This window comes from Zophobas morio, unplaced genomic scaffold (assembly GCF_036711695.1).
Source record: "Zophobas morio isolate AGI-343-1 ecotype UQ-CSIRO unplaced genomic scaffold, CSIRO_AGI_Zmor_V1 ptg000026l, whole genome shotgun sequence".
Classification (NCBI taxonomy): domain Eukaryota; kingdom Metazoa; phylum Arthropoda; class Insecta; order Coleoptera; family Tenebrionidae; genus Zophobas; species Zophobas morio.
In genome coordinates this window covers 16,815,523-16,838,190 of record NW_026972131.1, presented here as the reverse complement: position 1 = coordinate 16,838,190, position 22,668 = coordinate 16,815,523, and the positions used below count along the sequence as shown (strand labels likewise).

General features: G+C 33.6%; 1 protein-coding gene across 5 annotated transcripts in view; it reads right to left on the bottom strand.

The window, feature by feature from the left end:
- The window catches only part of LOC135136720 (5-hydroxytryptamine receptor-like), a 278,029-nt gene that overhangs the window by 28,665 nt on the left and 226,696 nt on the right, over window positions 1-22,668 (bottom strand). For all 5 annotated transcript variants that reach the window (XM_064066163.1, XM_064066164.1, XM_064066161.1 and 2 more), the window contains 3 exons: window positions 12,162-12,300; window positions 11,851-12,066; window positions 327-460 (listed from right to left, as the gene is read on the bottom strand). In XM_064066163.1, coding sequence (XP_063922233.1) covers window positions 327-460; window positions 11,851-12,066; window positions 12,162-12,264 — 453 coding nt within the window. In that variant the 5' untranslated portion in view covers window positions 12,265-12,300. The remainder of the gene's footprint in view (window positions 1-326; window positions 461-11,850; window positions 12,067-12,161; window positions 12,301-22,668) is intronic.

Genomic DNA, 22,668 nt, shown 5'->3' with positions numbered 1-22,668 from the left:
GCAGAAGATCAGTTAAAACGAAATAATGTTTTGTTCTTAACAAAGCATAAAACAACAAATCAGTTTCTTCGTTTTAAAATGTCAACAGATCTGTGTTTTCCTGATTTAATGTTCGTGAGAACATAAACAAAATAAACTTAATAATCGCCATATTACGATCCTATTATGTGTCTAAAGCTATGTGTCAACCTGTACTTCCAAAAGTTACCCTTGTTTATTTATGTAATCCCGATGGTACGTTATCGTTTGAGTTACAAGTGGCCTGAACCCACTACCCACAACACCTTGGCAAAACATTATCGAATTGTCATAATGTCTATACTCACCGCATATACAGCACCAAGAGGCATAACAAGACACGCTACCATAAGATCGGCCACAGCTAAAGACACGATCAAATAATTGGCCACGTTCTGTAGATTTCGCTCCAGCAATATCGCAGCTATCACAAAAACGTTACCTAAAAAAGAAAGCGAAACATCAACAAAAGGTATTTAAAAATGTACCGCAAACACTAATAGGTATAAAAACATAACTATGACGAGAAGTCCCTTGAAGCATATCTCATTCATAAACTGTTGAATCTCCTCTAAAATTTTGCAAACATTATATGCGGTCCAAAAATTTAAACGCAACAAATGAGTTCCTCATTGTTTTGTCTTCTTTGTCGGTCGTTGTTCACTTGTTGCCACACAACGTGAGGTATATTTTTCCCCTTAAGGTGACGCTTCATTAATTCAAAGCATAATCAATTCTACACAAACTTTAGAGTTTCGATCTATTGCCCTAATTTAAGTTTGCAGCATTCTTAATGAAGTATACAATCTCGGTTTTGATGGAGACTCGTTTGTACTGAGAATTGGACCACGTTAACCAAAAACGTACAAAGCGACAAAATTGCAATTCGAGTAATACTAAAGTAAACTTTCATTAAAAACTAAAAATTTGTATTAATGTCTGAATAAAATTTTTGCCTTAAGAATACAGGACTTTATGAATGTAGTCTATTTTGTTAATGGCATCAAAAATACCCAGTCCTTTACAGTTTTAAAGAAGCATTTTGGCGCTTGGTTCTTTTTTGAGAAAACCATGATATTAAATTTATTATTCCGTAAAAAGGCACTAAGTAATTTTTTGAAAAATATTATATATATTTATATTAATTTAACGACCTGCTATAAAAAGGAATATATGCCATGAAACAAAAACAAAAATGATTAAGTTAAATTTGTTTCCCCTAATTCGAAATCGATATCATTTGAAAAACCCTCCACATAAAATTCACAGTTTATTCCCCGTAAGTTTTTGTAAAAGAGTTTTGCATCCTCGGGAATAAAAAGACATAATGTTTTTATATCTGTCAACTATTTACGCGATATTGCTTTTCCATTCGGCCATAATGTAGACAATTTTCCAAAATTTTTAGAAGTCTTTTCCTTTTATGCATCAAAACTTCATTGTAGATCTCATTTTCCTGATTACTTTTCATAAAAATATAAAACGGGTAATCTTTAGTAAGTTTAATTACTCTTGTTTTCAAGCAGCTAATTTTTTGTTTATGTATGCCTTCTATTTGTGACACTAGACTCTAAATCGGCTTCACTACAAAAATGTTCTTTCTGCATAAACTAAACAATAAGTGGATTTTTCTTTCTATCATTTAAAATAATATTGGCGTAATCTTGTGGTGTATATACTTAATGACTCCAAAATCTTTGTCATTTGGTAAAAAACTATGTTCCGAAACAAAAAATTTCAAATAAATCGTTTGTTAAGTAGAATGTTGCTATAAAATTGATTTTAGCATGAATACAGAGTAAATACCCTCGTTATAAAGCCAAAATTGACGCTTATAAAACACTAAGTTTGTAGGATAGTTACAAGGAAACAAAGCACTGCACAACCAATTAAAAAAAGTGCTGTGTCCCTTGGTACCTTTTTGATTAAAACATAATCCCAGATTTATTAAAGGCGCATAGTTCTACCTCAATTTTGGTAAAAAAATAATTAAGACCAATAAAGGATTTTTACAAATTAGTTTTTGACATTAAATTCTGGCTGTTACGATGTTTAACTCATTTTTTGCGATTTGGCGCTTAGTACGTTTTTGGTTAACATGGTTCAATTACAAACATCATTTTATAAGCTAAATGAACTAGAAGATCACATTTCCAGATGATCAACAATCACGTTTCAAATCTGCAAAATATTTCTTGTCAAATCAGTACTTCAGTATTCTATATGCCCACAAAGTCTGAAAACAGGTCCACTGCATACAACTAGTGTGAGCTGACGCTGAAAACATTACGACGTCATCAACATTTTTTACAAATTAAAACCACACTTTTTGTAAAATAGGAAGGAGAATCAAAAACTGATTCTAATAATGTCAAATGTTCGACATTAGAATGAAAAAATTTGATTCATCTTAATCAAGACATCAAACCATACATTGCAGTAACAAAAATCTGAATAACACTGAGAAATCTGAGTATCTTTTTGTGAGGAAAAAAATACTGCCAGAACATTCTCACCAACAGTATTGAAATTTAAATATAGTTAAAAGTAAACTGTAAAGTATTTGGGATTGCTTTCTCCGGCTGGTATGAGTTGCGAGAATGAGCATTCCTTATTCTGAAATATATAAAGTAGATTAAGACTAGTGACACAAGTTGGACAAGCCATACGATTTTTTACATAAGCTACATATCACAGGCCAACGCATCGATGAAATTTCAAATGTACTCTCAAATCGTAGGCCGTACAAAAAAGTCTTGTGACCCATTGGAGCATTTTCCTAAATTTCCTCAGTACTCTATGCTTCAGCTAACTCGGTTTATTCTGGATCTTGTAGGCATACTGTCTATTAAAGGATTTAAAGGTAATAATAATTATAATTGTTGTTCTTTGCAACTGTTCGTTTGAAAAGTATTTTGTGGCTTCGAAGAGAAGTTCTCTGTAAAATTAATTATTAAAACTGAGGACGGAGCACAGTCAAACTCAGTCTAATTATCTTTAATGAATGATATATATATATATCTACTTGTTCATTATGATTACTAGGTAAGTGACTTACTCAGAGCTCAACGGATAAACAATTTATTAATTCTTGAATATCTGTGGTCCGTTGGTTGTCTCAGGTTATTAGTGCCTATTTGTAAACACCTCAAACAAAGTTGCTTCAGAATTCGACGCAATTTTAAAGCAATCACAAAAGATTTTGTTGCCGAAAAGCATAATGGCCTGAGCAGAATAAAGATTAAATTGAAGTAGTTTCAGAAAGAACGTTAATACCATTTTGGAAGGGAAGTGGACTGAGGAATTTCCAACTTGTCTTCTACTTAAAGGCTTGTGTTGATGTAAATAGAATTGGAAATGTAGAACATTTAAGAAATCGCTGCCACGATGAGAGACTTCACTTCAAAATGATTGCTTTTAATACCTGCACACAGAAAACTTTAGAGCTAAACGAGCAAACTTCATGTCATTTGCAATCTTCGATACTGCAAATGGCTATTTCCTAAAAAAATCAACAGGTTTTTTTAGTCTAACGACGCATACCAATAAATACAGAGTTTTCAGAGAACCCTGTAGTTAGCTTTTTATCTCGTAATTGAAAGAACAGTTTAAGGAAAATTGTTTGCATTTTCAAACGTACACATACTGACTAATCTGTTTCTAAAACAAGACAAGACAATTTGTCCTTTTAACCAAACCGTAAAAATCTTGCATCGACAAGAAGTAGTAGCAACGTTTAAAAAAACAAAAACCTTTTAGTAAGTAGTGTTTCATACACTGTCTATGTGCGAGCATAAATGTAGTTAAGTAAAATTGCCAAAAACCCGGAAAGCAGAAATATTCATTGCGTTCACTTTCGCCAAGTAATGTTATTAGATTTTGCATATCCAATAGTGAGCTATGCCTTTGTTGATCGACTGTCTGCGGTTCGTCCTTTTGTGAGTTCGATCCTAATTCACCTGATGCGAATACATAGCACACACAAACCAAATGAACCATCTACATTTTCGACAGAACAACTCGACAATACCAATAAGTAATAATATTCTTTCATTTATTGGTAACAGAAAATCTTTGGTTACCCTACGAATACTCGTGCTGGGCTCGGGCAGAGTAATGCAAATGTTTTTATCCTTTTTATTGATGTGGGAAAAAACGTTACGAAACAGTTCATTCGATTCTTTTTTACATGCCAAATTACCAAGTTATACATTTTTAAAAGATGTTCCTATCTTCGATGGAAAAAAAGCCCTCGGAAGAATGCAATTGCTCGTGAAAGTATTTTATAAAAGCCTTCTCATTTGCATAGCTCTAAAATGACGAGGACTCGAGATTTTTTGGTCGAGCACATCTCCGACAACCGCAAACTGTTATAATGAGCCGAGAGAGTAATAATTTCTAATAAGGTTTCGCACGAATTTGTAAATTTCCTCAAAATCTGACGTATCGAAACTCTTCAAAAAGGGTGGGTTTTGAGATTATGTAATAAATTTTTCTAAATAAAGTATATATAAAAAAATTGGTCGAAATTTATTTCGACAGAACTTCCCTCGCTTCTTGGAAAAATTATAAAAATAGATTTTGCTATGCTTGTTTTAAGATAACCTCTATAAAATAAAAACCTGTGGCATAAATAACACTCTCGAAGTCCCTGCACCGTTGAAGCGCAAATTGTACAGGTACGGACAATGTAAAATATATATATATTTAAAGCACGTAACCAACAGTAATAAACAAGTTTTCTTCCGATGTATAAATAAAATTATTAATTCAGACATAATCAAACAGAATGTTCTGAATATTATTATTATTTTAATTTGTATTAAATGAAACCGGGCGTACCTTTTCGAGAAAGTGGGATGACTCGTTCTTAATTTCATCAATAAAAAATTTGTTATGACGTCATAAACATGGATAATACACAATGCGTGAGAAAAAAAGAAAAAAAAAACAAACAGCCTAATTCGGAATTGAACGCTGAACTTCGGGACCACGCGGCAAACTCTTATCCCATGCTCCACGATCATATGTGTTACGCTTATGGTAAATTGGTATTAGAGTGTGTATTATTTTTTTGCGAAAATTTGGACGGTTAAGGAAAAAATTCAAAGCGAATTCGTACACCACACAAATAGGAGTATATTGTTGTATAACAGTTAATTCAAATTAACATAGAATTCTTTGAAATGACGTCATCAAACTGTCGGTGGGGATGATTAGCAAAAATTTTGGTTAACATTTAACCATCTACATGATATTTCTAATATACAGGGTTAGTCACGAGATAATTACTTCTGAAAATTATTTTTACGCAACCCAAAATACTAATACCCTGTACCACTTGATATTATCTAAATTTAAAATGAAATGCCTAATCCATGATTGCTTTGACTTTGGCAGTGTCACTTTGACGTTAATTAATTTTTATAATTTTTTTTCATCGTTGATTCGCCTCTAGAGCCCCATTGGATCGACGACATACAGTCAGATCAATCTGGGCTATACTGAAGCTGTAAGTGCTCTACCAATGTTGTTCGCCGCTAATGTGCATGTGTTAATTCGCCATCTCTGCGTCACCTAGAGCCTCTTCGAAGTGCAAATCTGCAACCTCTGGACTTCTTCGGCCATCCATTTACAAAAAATTGGTCTAAAGAGTTTAGACAGTACTTCCCTCGCTGTCGGAAACGGAGTCATGCCTATTATGTTTTTTTTTTCGCAGTGGATTTCAAAGAATTCGGTTTTGTAGTTCCTGAATAAATCAATAAAATAAATTTACGTATTCATTAATTTTTTTTAGTCACCCTGTATATGCAAATCCAAAAAATATGAATGGGGTGATAGATCACAAGTACAAACTCATCATATTATGTACATTTTAGATATGATTTATTCGGCAAATTTTCGAGCTGACGTCATCAAGTTTTTGGAGGGGATAAGCAAATATATTTTGACTAAACATTTATTATGCTCTTTATAACCTTAAAACGTCTGCAAGATGTCAGAGCATTCCGTTTTGTAGTTCCTGATTAAATCAATAAAATATATTTACGCATTCATTAATTTTTTTGAGTCACTCTGTATATGCAAATCCAAAAAATATGAATGGAGTGATAAATGACAAGTACAGGCTCATCATATTTTGTACATTTTAAATATGATTTATTCGGCAAACTTTCGAGCTGACGTCATCAAGTTTTTGGAGGGGATAAGCAAATATATTTTGACTAAACATTTATTATGCTCTTTATGACCTTAAAACATCTGCAAGATTTCAGAGCATTCGGTTTTGTAGTTCCTGATTAAATCAATAAAATATATTTACGCATTCATTAATTTTTTTGAGTCACCCTGTATATGCAAATCCAAAAAATATGAATGGAGTGATAGATCACAAGTACAGACTCATCATATTTTGTACATTTTAGATATGATTTATTCGGCAAACTTTCGAGCTGACGTCATCAAATTTTTGGAGGGGATAAGCAAATATATTTTGACTAAACATTTATTATGCTCTTTATGACCTTAAAACATCTGCAAGATTTCAGAGCATTCGGTTTTGTAGTTCCTGATTAAGTCAATAAAATATATTTACGCATTCATTAATTTTTTTGAGTCACCCTGTATATGCAAATCCAAAAAATATTAATGGAGTGATAGTTCACAAGTACAGACTCATCATATTTTGTACATTTTAGATATGATTTATTCCACAAACTTTTGAGCTGACGTCATCAAGTTTTTGGAGGGGATAAGCAAATATTTTTTGACTAAAGATTTATGATGCTCTTTATAGCCTTAAAACATCTGCAACATTTCAAAGCATTCTGGTTAGCAGATTAAAAATTAAATTTCAAAATGTTGTTTTATAATTTTGATTTTTTTTCCAAAAATCTGGACGTTTCGGGTGAAAAGTCGATTCAGAGTTGTAAACTACATGTGTAGGACTATGTTATTTTATACAATTGAAAACCCATTTACTATGTACAATTTTGAAGTGACGTCATCGCTTTAGTGGTGGGGATGATTCGACAAATTTTGGTTAGCGTTTTACCATCTACATGATATTCTTAATATAAGTACAAAATTTCACAACAATCGGTCGAGTACTTTCGGAGATTATCTGTCTAATAAAAATCCGTGACAACAGACGGACAAACGGACAGACGGACAGACGGACAGACGGACGGACAGACGGACAGACGGACAGACGGACAGACGGACAGACAGACGGAAATGGGAGACCTATTTCTTCGTCTTCTAGGGGTCATGAAAGATCGAGAAAACGTAAAAGTAGAGAGTCGGCCGACGGACTCGATTACAATACTTCCTTTGCTTACGCTCGGGAAGTAAAAAGCCGTAGCATCCCCCCAAAATGCCCAACATTTTCAACAGATTAGTAGTTAAATTATTTACTTACTTGTTTGAGTTTGTGTCGTAACCTTTGAATAAAATGCCGTAAAAGAAATTTTTAGAAATAATTTTCTCGTGATTAATCGGTTGCAAAAGATCAAGAGGCACCCTGACAAATTTATTAGCGGCGCCGGAGGAGATTTCCGACTGGCTGCGGTACCACCATAGACACTCGCGTAACCTCCTTTTCCACAATTGTCAAAATGAGATTGCCAAACTCAAAGCAATCATGGATTAAACATTTCATTTTAAATTCAGTTAGTATCAAATGGTACATGGTATTTGTATTTTGGGTTGCGTAAAAATAATTTTCAGGAGTAATTCTCTCGTGACTAACCCTGTATTGTGTATTTAATAAAATAAACTTGATGCTGCTTCATGCACTACTTTCTTGTTACGTCTTATAAACAATTCTGGAAAATAAAAACATATAGCACCAAAGGACAAACAATGTTGGATCTCAAAGTACATTTTTACTTCCCGAGCGTAAGCAAAGGAAGTATTGTAATCGAGTCCGTCGGCCGACTCTCTACTTTTACGTTTTCTCGATCTTTCATGACCCCTAGAAGACGAAGAAATAGGTCTCCCATTTCCGTCTGTCTGTCCGTCTGTCCGTCTGTCCGTCCGTCTGTCCGTCCGTCTGTCCGTCCGTCTGTCCGTCTGCCGTCCCGGATTTTTATTAGACAGATAATCTCCGAAAGTACTCGACCGATTGTTGTGAAATTTTGTACTTATATTAAGAATATCATGTAGATGGTAAAACGCTAACCAAAATTTGTCTAATCATCCCCACCACTAATGCGATGACGTCACTTCAAAATTGTACATAGTAAATGGGTTTTCAATTGTATAAAATAACATAGTCCTACACATGTAGTTTACAACTCTGAATCGACTTTTCACCCGAAACGTCCAGATTTTTGGAAAAAAAATCAAAATTATAAAACAATATTTTGAAATTTAATTTTTAATCTGCTAACCAGAATGCTTTGAAATGTTGCAGATGTTTTAAGGCTATAAAGAGCATCATAAATCTTTAGTCAAAAAATATTTGCTTATCCCCTCCAAAAACTTGATGACGTCAGCTCAAAAGTTTGTGGAATAAATCATATCTAAAATGTACAAAATATGATGAGTCTGTACTTGTGATCTATCACTCCATTCATATTTTTTGGATTTGCATATACAGGGTGACTCAAAAAAATTAATGAATGCGTAAATATATTTTGTTGATTTAATCAGGAACTACAAAACCGAATGCTCTGAAATCTTGCAGATGTTTTAAGGCTATAAAGAGCATCATAAATCTTTAGTCAAAAAATATTTGCTTATCCCCTCCAAAAACTTGATGACGTCAGCTCAAAAGTTTGTGGAATAAATCATATCTAAAATGTACAAAATATGATGAGTCTGTACTTGTGATCTATCACTCCATTCATATTTTTTGGATTTGCATATACAGGGTGACTCAAAAAAATTAATGAATGCGTAAATTTATTTTACTGATTTACTCAGAAACTACAAAACCGAATGCTTTGAAATCTTGCAGATGTTTTAAGGTTATAAAGAGCATAATAAATGTTTAGTCAAAATATATTTGCTTATCCCCTCCAAAAAATTGATGACGTCAGCTCGAAAGTTTGCCGAATAAATCCTATCTAAACTGTAAAAATATGATGAGTCTGTACTTGTAATTTATCACTCCATTCATATTTTTTGGATTTGCATATACAGGGTGACTCAAAAAAATTAATGAATGCGTAAATATATTTTATTGATTTAATCAGGAACTACAAAACCGAATGCTCTGAAATCTTGCAGATGTTTTAAGGTTATAAAGAGCATAATAAATGTTTAGTCAAAATATATTTGCTTATCCCCTCCAAAAAATTGATGACGTCAGCTCGAAAGTTTGCCGAATAAATCCTATCTAAACTGTAAAAATATGATGCGTCTGTACTTGTAATTTATCACTCCATTCATATTTGTTGGATTTGCATATACAGGGTGACTCAAAAAAATTAATGAATGCGTAAATATATTTTATTGATTTAATCAGGAACTACAAAACCGAATGCTCTGAAATCTTGCAGATGTTTTAAGGTCATAAAGAGCATAATAAATGTTTAGTCAAAATATATTTGCTTATCCCCTCCAAAAACTTGATAACGTCAGCTCGAAAGTTTGCCGAATAAATCATATCTAGAATGTACAAAATATGATCAGTCTGTACTTGTGATCTATCATTCCATTCATATTTTTTGGATTTGCATATACAGGGTGATTCAAAAAAAATTAATGAAAGCGTAAATTTGTTTTACTGATTTACTCAGAAACTACAAAACCGAATGTTTTGAAATCTTGGGAATATTTTAAAATTATTATAAGCATGGTAAACTTTTGTTCTAAATGTATTTGTTCATCCCTCCTAAAAAAATTGATGACGTCACCCTTAAATTTTGCTGAATAAATCCTATCTAAAATGCAAAAAATATGATGAGTTTGTACTTGTGATTTATCATTCCATTCATATTTTTTAGATTTTCTTAAGAGGTGGTTCAAAAAAATTAATGAAGTCAATTTATTTTATTGATTAAATTAAAGGCAACACTTATTATTAGTATTACACCCCAACCAACCCAATTTGGTAGACACAAAATTTGGTAAAGGAAAAACTCGGTTGAAACATAAGGGTAGCACGCTTATTTACATCGACTTTAACATTACAGACCTGCATTTGTTTTATGCGCTCACTTGGTTCCGCGAATGTGGAATAGACATGTTTATAATCAACCAATTGTGAATTTCACCGTCAAGAATTAAAATAAAACCCAATGTTTTATATAATAAGCGGAACTCGAAGCAATAAAACCGATGGTCGTTTTGTTTACAGTTTCTCTGTTTGACTCTCACGTATGCTCTTACGCTTGTCATCTTAAATTAAGAATGTTTATACATAAACGATTATCAGTTGCCCCTCATATTACTAGACAGCGGATTTCTGTCGGGCTACGTCACGATTATAGGTGGGGACGCGCTGGATCGCCGGGTGATAGATAATCACCGAATTTAATCGGTACTAATTCCATAAATATAATTAACGATTTATTAATCAAACGGCTAAGTAAATGAGAACGGGAATTAAGAGCAGAGTGCAACGAAACAGCGTTATTCTAATCTCAAATAAACGAAGTGCAGTCCGCAACCGCAATGAATTCGCATCCCGTACGAGCCGTACCAAGTTTGGCCTTGCCTAGCTCGACAGAAATCCGCTCTCTAGATATTACACACCGGCGCCGTATACGTGAGTAAATTGTTTCGTTATTTTATTGATTATAACAAATCAATATTCAAAACGACCCGATTCATTTTCCCGAAAATTTGGGAATACAATAATTTTATTCTTAGTATTACACTACATCTATCCCAACTGATATACGTGTCCTTGCAAAAATGTTGACGACGTCATCACATTTTTTTTTTAAATTCCCACTACAAAAATGTAATGAGAAAAAAAAACACAATAGGCATGCAGTCGTCAAGTTTCCGACAGCGAGGGAAGTACTGTCTAAATTCTTTAGACCAATTTTTTATTTTGCGACTTGTGAAGTCTTTACAGTACTAGTCCGGAAAATTCAATTTTCCTGCGCGTAGATACGCAGGAAAATGTTGTTTCTATGATGATTTCCGGAAAATACATTAATCTTTACTAAACATTCCCACTAACATATACGAAGTCTTTTAATTAAGGGACTAGGGGAATTCTATACTATAAGCTTAAATTTAAACCAAATTTTTGTCATGAGACTTTCGTAAGTTAAACAGGGAAAAAATAGAAATCGCTGAAAAAATGCTACTCCTTTTTGTATGGTAATAAAAATAAAACCGTTATAATACATAGAAAATTTGAACTCCATATTAGAGTTCTTCCGGCGAAAGAATGACATGTTAAATCACCACAGGCTGCGCACAGAGTAGGTGGGGAAAGCTGCCAGTGGCGTAGATCCGGTCTTAATTTCGTTCTTTGCGAACTTTAATGGTGTGTTATTCTTACATCGGCCAGATTCTAATGATGTACCTATACACTAACTGACAAACCGAAACTCTACAAGGCAGTACTATGAAGTTCTAGTCAGTTAATAACTTTTGTCGTTTTTTTTTTGCTCTAAATATAAACGTAATCAACCTCTTTAATAGTAAATTCTCTAATGAAACAAACAATCTTCAGGAGATCTGGCACTTCACCACCCTTAGGCGGGAACCAGTACAAACTGAAAAAATAAACCCAACCACGTATGTAATTCCATCGAAAGTAAATGGTGATCTAAAAAAATGTTCTCTTACTTCGCTGCACAGACGACTCTCTTTGAACGTGTTAATATCCTGTAATAACCATTACGAGAAAAAAAATCTACCCACCTATCACCGTAACCAGGATCATGAGACCGAGCACAACTGACAATACTCCCATAAGAATAAGATCTGCCAAGGGTTCATCTTTGCCAACGTCGCTAAGTGTATCATTGGTATTGTTGCGAGTCCAAGTATCATTTTCCAAATCACAGGACACCTGTGTGCAGTTGTAATAGCTTTCGATAGAAGTGGTGTTAGTAGCACTAGACAGATGGTAAAAGGCTGAAAATAATGTTATTATTATTAAAACTAAAACATTTTCAGTATCTTAGGGTGTTCTCTTTGTTGTATGCCTAAAAAGAGCTTCGATTCCTTACCTTGTAGAGTGGCGGCGGAGGTTGCCGCTGGCAGGATGATAACGAAGATGCTAGCTCTAGCACAGCCGCTCCAGTCACAACAGGGTTTAGTTCGTGTCCCCATCTCGCAGCTCAGATGCGGTTCTCGTTAAGGACACGTCTGCAACAAATCAAACGCTAGTGTAAACAAATGGCACAATATACGAGATTCACTGCAATTTATATGGCAAATTTACACGCGTTTGTTATTGGTTTCTGTTTTCGAAACAGATAACGTTAATTATACTGTCTATCTAATGCATAAAATTATCGTCTATTTCAGCTGATCGTTAGATTATGTGTGTAGGGCAATGTGTTTGTGATTTTAGAATTTTGCTCAAATATTTTCAATTAATGCAGAAGGGTTTGAGGTCGAACTCCACACTTACGAATTAAGTGTTTGATTGAAACAAGGACGCGTTTCGAGAAACCCTTATTATCAACTTCAGCCTGTTAAATCAAATGAAAAATTGATTTGATTAATTTAACTAGCCGAAGATGAGAACAGAGGTTTCTAGAAACATGTACTTTTTTCGATAAAACACTTAATTTATAAATGTGGGGTTCGACCCCAAACCATTTTACATTGATTTTTACCTCCATTCAGAGATATCCGATCCATAAACATTTTTTACTTCAGTTAAACAGTATGGCAGTAGGATAATATGTAGGTACTTCGCATTCGGCGTATCTAAAATTAATATACTTGATGTAAACAATCCACTTAAATTACAATTCGCGATAACCGTATACCTGCTTGTTCGCATTGTCAAGTGAAACGTATATTATTAAAATTTTGAGTTCCGATAAATTTACCGTAACTACATCCATTCGACAGACTCGAAAATACTGCCACTCAAACGCTAAAACTGCATATTTACGCAATCATATTACAGCTCATGTGTTGGAAACATTCATTAGCCTTTTCAACATTCATAACCTCTTTCACAAACTCTAAATGAAACGAAAGAAATAATTTTGCTCTGGAATTAATCGTTCATTAAAACCGTCAGATAACTATGTCTAAGATAATCTTCAACGGGAAATTACAGACCGTATAATCCCGCCGGCAAAGCACTGGCCAAGTCATTTTCGCACAAAATAAAACGTGTTATTTCGTTTTCAAAAGGCTTCGTTCTCCCTAAATTCTTTGGTTCGTTTAACTTTTTAAATCCATAACACTCTTGCACACTTGCAAAGTGAAATGGTAATTGTTTCTTAAATAGAAGATATATGGCAAACGTTGTTGATCACATATTACACGTTGTGCCAATACTTATTATATTTCAAACTAATTGACAGCGTGATGTAGTATACTATACGCAACGATAAAATGCCCAACTTCTACAGTAAACTTATTTCTGTTACTAATTACTGCATTTGTTTAAATTGTTACTTGTGCATGAAAAATGAAACACTATATTTCAACATGCGGGGGCAGATTTCCAGGAATGTAATAAACTCGACATCTTTTTTACTATTCTTAATTCTGGCACAAACAAAATTCCCTAATAAAATTTCCTCTTTGTGTCGAGTTCAATTGATAAAAGCTTCGAATTCCGATGAACTGTTTATTAGGTTTCTTTCAGACTGAATGAGGAAAAAAGCAGAGGTTTGTTAAAATGAGGACTGGTTCCTTAGTTTACAATGATCGTGGCTGTTTTGCGACACAATGAACAATTCAGAAAATGTCCAATCCCGTTCTCTCATTACAGAGATTTAGATGACCACTAGTAAAGAAAAATCCTCTTCTGTAAAAACAAATACCATTGATGCAGAAGTAATAAATTTAATTAAAACAGGTGCCGGTGCTGCCAATGAATCACAATCTAACTTTATGCAAGTGAAAAACATAAATAAATAAATAGAACATTCAGTAGTCTATACTGTGGTAAAAATCGCAACCCTTATAAATAAATTATTCAGTATGATAATAGAACTCGTTTTTATGGTAATAAAATTCTTGTTACATTATGAAAATGTGTTCTTTTATTTGATGTCACTATCTATCAGCCTGATAAATAATTCGGTCTCTTGTGCGAATCAAGTTTTCCGTGAAGATCTAGATTAATTAATGTCTGGTGCGTATTCTATTAAAAAAGAATCCCTTTATTTAGTCCAATCCTTTCTAACCTCCGTCATTGTCTTTTGTCTTTTATTAATTTTTTTTCCAGGGTGTACAAGAAGCGAAACCATATCATTACCATTTTTCAAGCCATAATAGCATACGCTCTTTCGTTTCACAGAGTCTGCATTATGTGACCGCCAGAATTAGAACGCAATGGAACTGTTATAATTTGTCACTTTAATTCGTTCTACATTTTCAGGAAGCTATGATTTTTGTCAGACACGACGTTAATATTCATAAAATAATTCATTATTTTTTTGAAATGGTACAATCATTTTACAATGATTCATTCGTATTTTTTGCGTATGAGTGCGCATGTTTAGCAAAATTGAAATGAAACAAATGCAAACAATGACATTTCGATTACCGGTGAAAATTTTAGATAATAAATAGTACGATATCACACGAATTTTCTTTGTAAAGTAGCATTGAAACGCATTGCTGGGTAACACCTAGTAAGTTTACCATAATAATAAGTGTCCCAAACTTACATAAAGTATCTCTCGCCAATTCTTCCATAAATAAAATTCAATAGTAAGCAAACAACTTCAGTGTCGAACGAGAAAAAAATATATTTTTGTATCGGGGTGTGGAAACACTTTGGTGTCGCAGGTGTACTATGTACTAACCCTGTCGCAATTAGTTAATGTCTGAGAAATTATGATAGGCAGAGGGTACGCTGTTAGATATCAGGCAATGTAAATAGTTACCACATTACGCACCCCATTGTTGTTCGCAAGATTTATTGGACGTGCGTTTTAATATCACCCTTATAAACTTTATTAATTCAGCTTTTTAGAAATTTTTATTTGGAGACAGTTGTGCCACGATATTGAACTTTTTTCGAGGAGGTTTAAGGCATATGTCGCTTTGAACGAGAATTCGAAAAGAAGTGTTTTTATATCGACACAAATTTTAGATTGTGTGGAAGTTTTACTGTTTAATTTATGTCCCGTTTAGTTCAGGAGATGAAAAGACAACTGTCGTTCAAGAGGATATAAACAACAATATGTAGGTATAACAAACACAAAAAACAATATTGTTATTCAAGATTAAAAAATCCGCCTCACTGTTGGTCACATCTCCCGACTTTTCCTGCTATTCGCATTTAAAACGATCTTTGCAACGCATCGGCACGAAGGAGTTCTATACCAGCAACTTGGCGTACAGTAAACGGACCGCTTAATTCAAAATTTGCATAAACCGTACACCACGGACATCAAATGAAATAAAATTACACGCTAACTATTTTTTGTAATTTAGTTGTCAAATATCGACATTTCATATGCATTTTTTGTTACGAAATATTACTCTTTTTATCATTAACGACAGAAAGTGACATTATTTTATCACTAGAGATAAAAATCCAATCTTCATAGCGTGTGTAAGCCATTTCATACAATTCTTTCGACTTTCACTGTAATACATTTGAAATTGCTTCTTTGGCACATCATCTTCTGAATCACTCATGTTTCTTAAGATTATTAATACTAATACGGCGTCACACACAAAAACACTGATGAAATTAACGAAAACGTGTAACGTCTAATTTGTTTTTTGCGTTTTTACAAAAAAATGCAAATAGCAATGCTTTCATTTCCGCATCAACGGAACACTGCAGTCTACGATCCTTATTTCGATTTACAGTTAAATCAAAATTTTTTGAAAACATATTTACGAATGAACACTAAATTACAAAAAATCTTGTATGCTATGCGAGGCAAAAGTGTCGTTTATTACTTGACGTGTTACCCCCACTCGGCTAACGCCTCGATGGGCAATTTCACGTCGCATAATAAACTGTGTCACTTTTGCCTCTTACTACATAAATAGCTATTAAGTGAATTACGCCAAAAAAATACGTGATTAAAGTATGAATAATGACACAGTGGCAAAAAGAAATTAAGTATCTAATACCATATTTCTTCGAAAATAAGTCCTAAACCAATTTTTCTGGATGCTGACAACAGAAGCCCAACCCTAAAAATAAGCCTCAGTCAAGTTAGTCCGCTATACGTACACATTTAATACATCCGGAAATATACTTACTAAATGCGTCCATATGCAACATATACGACGGTAGTTCAAATATCAACGCGAAATTTAGTTTTTTAATAAGAAGGAATGAGATCTAGACTTGCGGTTTTACTTTTAATTGTGCATTGATCTAAGTAGTAATTACTGATCGCCGTGGTCAGAATTAGGTACAACTAAATCTGTAAACGAAGTACCGATGGCAAATGTTCAGTACATTATTATCAAATTTTTAATAGCTGAAAATGTTTTGTCACATCAAATTTATGTACGACTGCATAATCACTAATCAGTTTGGAGATACAGAAAATATCGAGAACTGGTGGTATAAACAACCATTATCTACTTAGGACAGTATCGAACAATTCATAAAGATGTTTTTGGAGGCCACAGGCCGGTTACTATTCGAGAAACTGTTAACGAAATCGGTACACTTGCCTATTGAGATCTGCGTACAAATAAAACCGGAGGGATATTTTGGTTTGAAATGCAATGCTCCTCCAAAACAACCTTAAATCATATATTGATAACCCACCTTACAGTCCAGAATTATTTGCGCGGAATTGGCTCACGACACGAACCAAACATTTTTACAGAGTGGAAAGAGCAAAGCTCTTAGACAGTTGACAAAACTCTGTAGACATTATAGGGAAGTATCCAAAGAAAACACGCCTGTGGTTGTTTTTTTTTGTTGTTTAAATCAAATAAAATTATTACGAAGTTTTCACTGATATATGAACTGAAAAATTTTCAACTTGTTGGCTCGAACAAACCTATTCCAATTACGGCAGTCAAACACACCAAAAAGACCGACATTAATCGAAAATGAGGATAGTTTTTACAACAAGGTTAGCATGATCAGAACAAAGGCCTGTCTTGATGACACCAAGCTTAGTACAGAAACCCAGAAAGTGTAGTGTTTTCGTAGTACATATTTTCCATTGCTATGATAAGCACGGCAAACGATAAAACGGATAGCACTTACTTAATATAATAGCAAAAGGCAGTCCAACATTTCTAGGTACTTAATGCGTTTGGTCACAAACATTACAATGGTTTGTTTTTAAATATCTAAATGTACCTACATAAGTATGTATATTCAAATTCCCGCCACACGGTTAAAGCAGTAGATAAATAGACTGCGGAAAAATAGTGGGTTCGTTTTACTCTCTAACACATCAAGATGGGTAACTTCTTAGTCTCAAGCAACATGTAATTTTGCGTACTCTGACCCCTAGAGCTAAAATTAAACAAATTCTGTCCATTACGTAAATTCAGTAGCAAATGATGTAGTTAGTTGATTTATACAGCATAAACCGTTGCTTATCTTTAAAGGCAGTTTGTTTGTGGGTTAGGACAGAAAATCTTCCTTGTTTTGTGCAATTAAAATCGGGTTCTAAACTGGATTATTAAGAAACAGGCACAATAGACGGCTTTATAATGTCTTGTGGATTTCAAGTTAAGATAAATTAATCCAATTATGGATTAGTTTCATATTATAAAAATACGGCCCGAGTTTATTAAATTCGAGGAACTGTCGTAAAACTTTCTCCAAGCATAATTTATCAATAGCATGACAGATCGCAAAGCTACGTTTTAATTAATACGGAGTTAAAACCTTAGGTATCATAGTTGCATGCGTGTGTGCAAATTATTTCCACCCAATTTTATTTTTTTTTTATTTTCATAAATTTTATATATTTTATCAAATGAAAATCAAATAAATATCTAAGTGTTATCACAATCAGTTGAAAAAATATACGTTGCAATTTAAAAATATATACCTATGTATGCGTCGCGACACCGATGCTATATATGCGTCATTTTTTCAATTTACTATATTAAGATTTCCTCTTCAAGCTAAAAGCATTTACGGAATTTCAATATCTTTAACTGTTCTCAAGTTAAGGTCAGGTCAGGTCAGGTATAAGTTTTAATTGGGTAATCTGTGTAATTTTTTGTGTTTTGGGGCGAGAGGAGCTCGGTCTAAATGACACTGGATCAATTATTTTTGTGTCGTAGAATGGGCAGTTAATAATGCAATTTTACATGGAAAGCGGATTAGGACGAATAAAAAGTCATTGTATTGTAATTGTAGGAACACATCGTGTCATGAAATCAGAATTAAAACGCACAGAAAGTGCCCACCGGGGATGAACTAAATTAACAGCATAATCTGTAATTGTTACAGACTTGCATTTGAATGGGGATACAATTTTTCGTGTAATGTAACAATAGACATTTGCATTTGTAAGAATCTACGAAATGCTCCAATAATACCGCATATCGCTGTTAACTGTGATAGGAAGGCGTCAGCTATCAACACAACATCTCTAGTATCTAGAAGTTTCATAATTGTAGTTGCAAAAACAAAGACCATGTTTTATCCGTGTTCTGTAAAAAAATGTGTTTTGCGATTGGCAATCTCTTCATTACAACATTTTTAAGAAATTCAACAATGTCTGCATCAGATATTTGTACAAATTAACGAACTGACAAAAACTGCAACTTCTTATCGTGTCTAATGACATTAATTCATTTCCAGAATTTTACTGCTTCATAAAATCCGAACTTTATAACTCCACGACAAAATGAATGTATATCGCTCAAGAAGAAAACCACGTAATACTCATAAATCACGTATCAGTAATTACAAAATCATTCATGGGACGAAAATTAGCTCTCTTATGTATTATATAATTGGACAAATGTCCCAAATAAAACTCTTATACATATCTTTCGTACCCATAGAACAAATAGAAATATTGAAATCTGTGAACGCCACTGTTTTTAGCTTGAAGTGAGAAGCTTAATTTAATACACTGCAAATATGATGCATATATGGCGTCCACGTCGCGACTCAAACCTACGTTTGTTTAAATTGCTACGTATATTTTTTGACGCATTTTGCTAGATCATGAAATTACGATTACATATACATATTATATATGTATATTTATATTATTCGGGGTCAACCGCAATAGCATGTGCAACGACAAATCGCCTACAAAATTCAGCTTATAATATATAGCTATTTGGGTTAAGTAATTCATCCAAAGACGTGGTCACCTCTGTCAATAACATTTCCAATGTTTCGCAGATAATTTTTCTCAAATCTGGAGTAGCTAATATTAAACACATGGACACTTGTGGTGAACGAAATAAAATATAACAAGTGTCCAATTTTATTGTAAAAACTATGATTTTTTTTAATAATCCTGAACGAAAGAGAGATACGGTTGTTTGTTAAATGTTGTAATTTAGAGAAGCATAATCATCAAATTTTTAATGATATGGTAGATTTATTTTTCTAGTAAGTACAAAATCAAATTAATAAGATTATAGAAGCTAACAAGTTAACTAAGTATGTTTTAAACTTGTGAATAACAAGATTAAGAGTATTTAACGACCTTATGGATAATTTTGGACCTGATTTAGGATGACTTTACACAATTTAACCACTGAGATCAACTTAAATGGAGTAAAACAACACATACACATACATATATCTGAGATGAACTAACTAATTTGTTATATGCATGCAATATTCCATTATTGTTAACTTAACACTTTGTAATACTATACAAACTTCTTTAGTTCTAATAAATTTTACAGTAGTAATCTAAAGTGTTTATCAATGTCTAATCTAGTGAAAGAAAGCCTCGAATAACGATAAAACAACTTTAAATCGTCAAAGAGGAAATTATTAGAAAGGGTATCCAACCTCATTCTATCGGTGAAAATGAGAAGCAATCATTGCTGCAATAAATCTTTTAAAACCCCAGTAAATAATACCAGCTATCTCGAGTTTCAATTTATTTTCGTTGATTTAAAATCTGCGAAAGACGAAATGACCAGGACCAGGACTGTATTCACGGTTTTAATTGCAACTCCGAAACCCTTGTTTGACTAATAAGGTATATACCTACAAAGTTTTGTCTCTGGCATCCTTTCAATTCCAGTTAAGCAATTAATCACTGTAAACCTACTTCCACGTTTTTACTGCTTATTTTTATGGCGTCGTATTGAATGCATTCTCATGATATCCAAGGTGTGCCAACAAGAGATAAAGCCATGTTTTTATTTAACATCCGCTGGTTCAAATAAATTCATCCCTCGGGCCAAAAACTTTTTCAACGTGGACTTTTCCGATAATTGCGAAAGTTTGTTATTATGGTCGTTTCGGGCCAAGAGATGCTGCACAATGCACTGCAGACTGTTGGAATTGACATGCTGAAGTGTTCTTCTCGATTCCAATGCCTTCTATTGAATTACTTCTTCACGGCACTCTCTTTGAAATTCTGGTTAAGGTTAAGTGCCTTTGTAAGTTGGAAACCACTGTACATACAACTTGTTTGCTGGAGTCGACTCCAAACTAACACTTCTCGGTTTAACTTAGATTGTTTTGAACTGACAGTTATAATTTGACGCAGTGGATTGCTGACTGAAATATAGTCATGAGATCAGAGTCGCTAATTTTAAAAAGACTGAGAATCGAACAAAAGACTATTTGAAATGGCAAAACTAAGTAAAGTAAAAATTAAAATGAATAGCTGCTGAAGACATAAATACATATATTCAGCGATTGTATGGCGAGCGAAGAGAGCGAGAATATATTATGTGTTCAAATGTACAAATTATTTACATTGGAATTCCTTCACAATTAAGTACTTGAACGTGAAGTTAAGCATTCGTCAAAAGGGCTCTTCTACAGTAATTTCCTTAGCGATAGGCTAGGATGTATTAAGATGTCATACCTACAAAACAAAAATTTCTAATTGTTCCCACGTCAAAATTGAGTTTGGAAGCAGGCAAAATGTAACAAGTAAATTCTCACTCTTATCTGCGGCTCAGCTGGAGTAGGAAAAACATATTTTTCGTCTTTCGCATCTGTCACTGTTGAAGAGCTTATCAAATAGATAGATTTTTATCGGCTGCAAATATAATTAATGCTAAAACAATAGACTAATGGATTTAATGAAGATGAGTACCGAACTATCAACATTATGTCTTTACGATAAGATAGCTAATATGTTTAACAAGACTACTTACAACAAATACGAAAAATTCTCCATAAATAAACCAGAAAAAAATCCTTAAACGTCATGTACTCAGAGAGGCAACATTTTCGCGGTTGCTGTTACGAGATACACCTCTTTTCGTCTAATGACTAAAAGCTCTTAGGGATTAGCATAGCGGGTTTATTTTCCGGATTATGATAAAACGCTGAGAGATATTTACAGTGTTCATTCTAACGTGAAACTGCACTTCAGATTGATGTATTGGCACATGCTTTTTTCAATGACACCACTAGATAAAGAGAAATGCGGAGGTGTTTGAATTCAACGTTGTAACTGCCTGGAATGTAATTACTAATAAATTGTATTATGTTATAAACTTGTTATACGAAAAGATCAAGGAATCAGAAAATGGTTAGTCTTATGGTCCGTTACTTAGTTCCGGATCACAAAATAAAAAAAGTGTCGAAATTCCGATCGCGAACATCTGGTCCCCATGCAACTGGATGCGTTGTATGGTTTCACTTAAATCCGGTCCCGAGTATTTGTTTCCAAGAGTTACTTGTAGGTATCAACACAAATAATTGCTTTTGTCGATTATATCTGAATATGTTTGCTTAGTGTAGTTATTCATAGAGTCTACGAAATTCCAAAGTTCTGTTTTCAAACACGTTTCTCAGTTGTGGTTCTTAAGGAAGTTTATGCATTTATCTTTGTTCCGGTGGTTAAGACAAAAAGTTCTGTATATAACATCGAGGAGCAATGTTGGAAATCTGAAGTTTCAAAGCGCCTCACTGCAACCTGTTGTTTTGCAAGAGGGTCTTAGTTTCTGTCTTGCGCTGCCTTTATTACAAAAATTAGATAGAACCCAGGGTAATAACTGTTTCGAATGTGGTACACAAAAAAAGTGTAGAAAATTTAACGATAGCGACCTTGTTTTCAAAACCTGCTACCAGATTACACGAACTCTGATGTTTGCGATGTGTTTTTTGTTTTAGCTAGATTCCAAATGAATGGACAGCAATAGTTAATTAATGACTGCTTCTGCCGAACCTCTAATCATGTAGGAATAAGACAAATCTACTCATATATACCGTTTACTATATTACAACAAAATTCCTAAAAACTATCGAACAAACCTGAACCCCAGTTTAAATTAAAAATTTGAGAGCTTCAACGCATCCATTACACATTTATATCTCTCCCTCGCTTCCACACTTAATTTAGTGAAAATTATACACCACAAACTTGGTACGTGCCCGATAACACCAAGACGCTTTACAATATGAATTTATCGACTAGTCATATT